Source organism: Drosophila teissieri, chromosome X (genome assembly GCF_016746235.2).
Source record: "Drosophila teissieri strain GT53w chromosome X, Prin_Dtei_1.1, whole genome shotgun sequence".
Taxonomy (NCBI): Eukaryota; Metazoa; Arthropoda; class Insecta; order Diptera; family Drosophilidae; genus Drosophila; species Drosophila teissieri.
Window position 1 is genome coordinate 10,173,004 of NC_053034.1, and position 4,864 is coordinate 10,177,867.

General features: G+C 46.9%; 1 protein-coding gene across 1 annotated transcript; it reads left to right on the forward strand.

The window, feature by feature from the left end:
- Window positions 1–292: 292 nt before the first annotated feature.
- Window positions 293–2,143, forward strand: LOC122624849. The gene is made up of 4 exons (XM_043804581.1): window positions 293–314; window positions 420–955; window positions 1,267–1,404; window positions 1,601–2,143. Exons 1-4 carry the CDS (start codon window positions 293–295, stop codon window positions 2,141–2,143), a joined length of 1,239 nt encoding a protein of 412 aa, XP_043660516.1.
- Window positions 2,144–4,864: the final 2,721 nt, after the last annotated feature.

Consider the following 4,864-nt stretch of genomic DNA (forward strand, 5'->3'; position numbering starts at 1 on the left):
GGATTGGGAGATCGGCATGGAGAATGAGTCGAGTCGTCGAGTTGTCGAGTTGTCGAGTGGAAGTGGAATGCGTGAGCGACGCCAGGCGGCTGGCGGCTGGCGGCTTACAAATCTTCGAGCGCCGTTGCAGCGGCAGTCACTTAGCCATCAGCCGTCGAGCGGGAGAGACCGTGGAGCGACCAGCAGCAGCAGCAGCAAGCGATTGTGATAGTTGGCCAGCGAGCTAGCCAGCCAGCCAGTTAGCCAAGTTAGCCAAGTTAGCCCAGTTAGTGTAGTGTTAGTGTTAGGCGCAATGCCAGCCTTTACCATAAACGGTACGCCCGCTTTACCACCACCCAACACCCAACACCCACTTGCCACCACCCACTTGCCACAGAAATGATGAGCAACCAACTAACGCATCTCTCTGCCACTTGCAGTTAGCCAACAGAGCCAAAGCAGCCGGAACAGCCGGAACAGCGGGAACAGCAGGAGCACACACAGCAGCTGGAGCTGCCACAGCCGGCAGGTGACGGTGGTGATCATGATCCTCACGATCAAGATGCTGATGCCACTTACCCAGGCGCGTCACTTGCGCGACCAGGTGGCACTGGACTACGCCTACGACGAGGCATCATCATCCTCATCATCATCCTCATCGTCGGGTGGCGACATTCTGCCCGCCTTCGATGTGAATCCGTATCGCGGACTGGCCGAGAGCTTCGGCGAGGGCAGCTACGACAGCGATATGAGTCTCAGCGAGAGCAGCTACGAGGAGATCGCCCAGGCGGCCATCCGGGCTGCCAGGCGGGAGATGCGCCGCCAGAGGACGCGGCACGCCCGCAGCCACAACCTGCGGCTCTTCTCCGGCAAGTCAGAGATCCCGGAGTGGGAGAACCCCTGCGGAGGCACCTACACCGCCGACGAGAGTCTCAGCGACAGCAGCGCCGGCCAAGGACGTGTGATCAAGCGCAAGGTGAGCAGGGGATCTGATATAGATGGTGGATGGAAGATGGATGACCTACCTCAAAGCTAGCTATCTTAAGCTAACTTGAGAGCAAGGGAAGGAGGCAACCTACCCCAAACTTATCCAACTTATCTATATCTAGATAGTTGCAAGGCAACTTCAAAGATACTGAGATACTTAGTTGGGTGGGTCCTGTTAATATGTTTAGCAGCACAGCTTTTTAGGCAGTTAATTGAGCAAGAAACATTCGAGAAACCGCGTATTCTGTATTTTGTATGCATTACTCATCGATTCCCCCCTCCTTCCTCCTCCACTTGCAGCACCTCGAAAACTTGCGGAACATCACGATGAGCGAGTACCAAGACATAACCCACCGCGCCACCCTGGAGTACGGCAATCTGCAGCACTGGCAGCGCGAGTACAAGTTCCTGCCGAACATGACGAAGCCCACAAAAGCGGTAAGTTGCAGAGATCCAAACGGAGGCGGCAGCGACCGAGTGGAGCGGACCTGCTCCGCCCTGGGCGGCGCAGACCAGTTTCCCAGTTGCTCAGTCTCGGCCCGCCTCATTTGCATGCCCTTCCCAGCAGTGACCAGCAGTCAGCAGCAGTCAGCAGCAGTAACTGACGAGCACTCTTCTCCTCTTCAATTTGCAGGTGAAGCTGAAGACCTGGTACCGCCACATGCAGACCTTCGTGGGCAGCTTCTCGTATCTGGGGCGGGCGCAGTACAAGTTCCGCAAGGATCAGCAGAAGAGCCTCAACGAGGCGGTCACCAAGGAGCTGCACGACCTGCTGGTCAGCGCGCGCTACATGCTCTGCGAGATCGAGACGACCATCAACGCCTCCTTCCCCAACAGCAATGGGGCGAAGCTGAGTCGCGTCAGCCGGCAGGCGATGGAGGAGCGCCTGGACTTTCACACGCCCGCCAACGGCTCCATGGAGGCGGACCAGCGCGACCTGAAGGTCAGTAAGGAGCTGTACTTCCAGTATCTGGACAATGTGTGGAAGACACTGCATCGCGTCCTGCGACGGCCACGACGCAACAGTGGCGAGCGGCGCCACCTGGCGGCGCTACACGGAACTGCGGCGAGTGGCCTGCGGGCGGGCAGCTCGGAAATGCTCGACGTGGGCTCCTCGAACGGCTCCTCCGGTGGCAGTTCCGCCTCCTCCTCCGACGGCGGCTCCAATGAGTCCTGAGTAATGAGTCCCCAGCCCCTGAGGATGAGTGAGGACATCACGCCCTTGCAGTATTACAGCGAGTACTTACAGCTGCACATTCCCAAGCTTAGCAGCTTCCCAGCTCTGCAGCTTCCAAGCCAAATAGAGGACCACCCAACCGACCAATCGAGCGGGCGAGAACGAAGAATTTTTGTCGAATGCCATTTAGACACGTACTTTTAGTATTTATTTATTTATTGAGACATTGAGTATTGAATATTGAGTATTGAATATTGAGTATTGAGTATTGAGTATTGAGTATTAGAGCGCCTTCCATTCCAGTTGCCAAACCAAACCAATCTAATCCACTCCATTTAACCCCATTTTCCACTTTCCATTTCCACTTCCAATTCCATTTACACTTCCATTCAACGCGACTATTTATTTACCATTTAGGATATGGACCCTTTTTTTTCTCTATGTATAGTAACTTATTTATTTATTTATGTATATCAATATTGTATTTATACCTATTTATTTGTGCAACGGCGAGATAAACTAGCCAGCAAAAGCCCAACAAAAAACCAGCCACAAACAAAAAAAATGCTTAAATCTACTGTGATTTATTTTAAGTACTTTTTTTGAATAGTTCTTAGTGATTGTGAAAAAGAACACGAAACGATTGTGAATGAAAACGAAGCGAAGTATTGTACAGACATTCTTGTGCTTAGTTGTAAGTTTGTGCAAAATAAACTTAGAAAAGACAAAAAAAAAAAATGCTACAAATTCTTCTGGGGGTCTGTTAAAGTATTTTATTACTTCCTTGAAAAAATATAATGATTTTTGGAATACAAACGGAACAAGAGTATTCCTGTTCGTTTTGCCGAGGCATTTATCTACAAAGTTATGAGTTTATAAGCCCACCAATAAATAGCTTTCGATTACTCACCAGCAAAGAGGTTTACCTGCAACATGACGAAATTCATGTATATTCTTCGCTATAAAATCAATCAGTTTAATACAATCTTTACGTAATTGAAACATATTTAGAGTGTGTTCTTTGTGAGCTTCTGTTATTCAGATAGCTTAAAGAAATGTTTGTATATATGTACATATGTATGTATATTGGCAAAGTAAACTTAGTTGATACCTTATGCCATTGCTGAAATTTCTACCACTCTGCAAGTTGTCATTGTAGTTGTGTAAAGAACTATATTCTGGGTTTATTGATAACTGGAGTTATAAGTATATGACTAAGTTCAGTATAGTACAAATTCAAGTGTAGCATGCTATGTACCAACTTGCAAATATACCTTTAGACCAGGTAACTAAAAGGTCATAAAATAATCAGTCAGCTTGTTTCCACCATCGACGATAGCGAGCTGATAGCCCAGCCGATCGGTTCGATGAGAGCTCTTCACACTTCCGATCGGAAGCTGCTTATCGGCCAATTATTGAGCCTATCTGCGCCTTATGGCCCCATAAGCCCGCCACTTGGGCCACCCATCGGCTGCTAACCCAGATAAACGCTTTTCGAGTGCTGCCCCTCGAAGTGGCCATGAGTGGAGGCGTTATGGTTTCCGTTTGCACTCCATGGAGGAATCAGCACGTCCGCTGCCCGCATTCCTTATCGAGGACGCTCATCTTATCGGGCTACGGGCTACGTTCAATGCAGTCCGAGATCTTTTAATTAACGATAATCTGACAATCGGCCATTGGCTAGTCATAGTCGCACTGTCTGGCTGGCAGGCTGCAGTTGCATTCCGGGGGATTTTCACCGTCTCAATGGCTCACAATCGCTATCTCATGCAACGCATTACTCATACGACCCGTGGCCACTGGCGCACGATAGCGCCACCTAGCGGCGCTAGTGAGCTTTTGTCAGTCAGCACTTGGCGCACAAAAGTATGCAATAGCCATTTGAGGCATCTGCAGAAGGATGCTATAAAAAATGTTTGCCCACATAATGTCCTGCGTGAAATGGAAATCCAATTATCCATTTAATTAGCTTCTAAAAGTAGGTCAAAAATCTGATTCGCAATGTTAACACCATTCGGCAGCCAAATTCACTTTAATTCAATTGCATTCATTGCGGCTTAAATGCGGCAGCTACCTAAGTGAATTTACATGCACTCAATAGGTTAATTAAAACTTTTCCGTTGCATTTCAACAGATAGAAGGACAATAATCCCATATTGTTCAGGTTTTTTAACAATAAATGATGAACACATTGCCATGGGTGAAGTTACGTGACATGGACAATGAAGTGGAGTGCATAAGGTTGATTAAATTAAATTATTTGGTGGACTGTAAAATTAATTTTCCTTCCTTAATTATCAGAATATTTTAGCTCGTTAAAATGTGTATTGTTTGTTGCTTATTGGTAGCAGCGGAAAACAGAAGAGCTTAAAAATGAAATGCAGTTCTTAATAATTAGGTTACCATTCCATTTCAAATCAATTCCAAATCAAAATATAAAATTAAATAATGCACTATATATAGAAATACGCAGCATGACCGACTAAAATCTGTTAAAGTCTAACAGCATAAAATGTAAAATTCTTATAAAAGAATATGAAATAATTGAGTAATATTCATAAGTTTACACCCAAGTTCTTTCTAAAGCTTTCAGGCGAAAGCGAAATAGTTATATTTGTGTATTCAAACTGCAAAGGACATGTAAACATTTTACTAGTAATTTCTACATACTCCTTGCTGGCGCCACCTATATGCCATTTCCCACTATTACTGCAAATACAG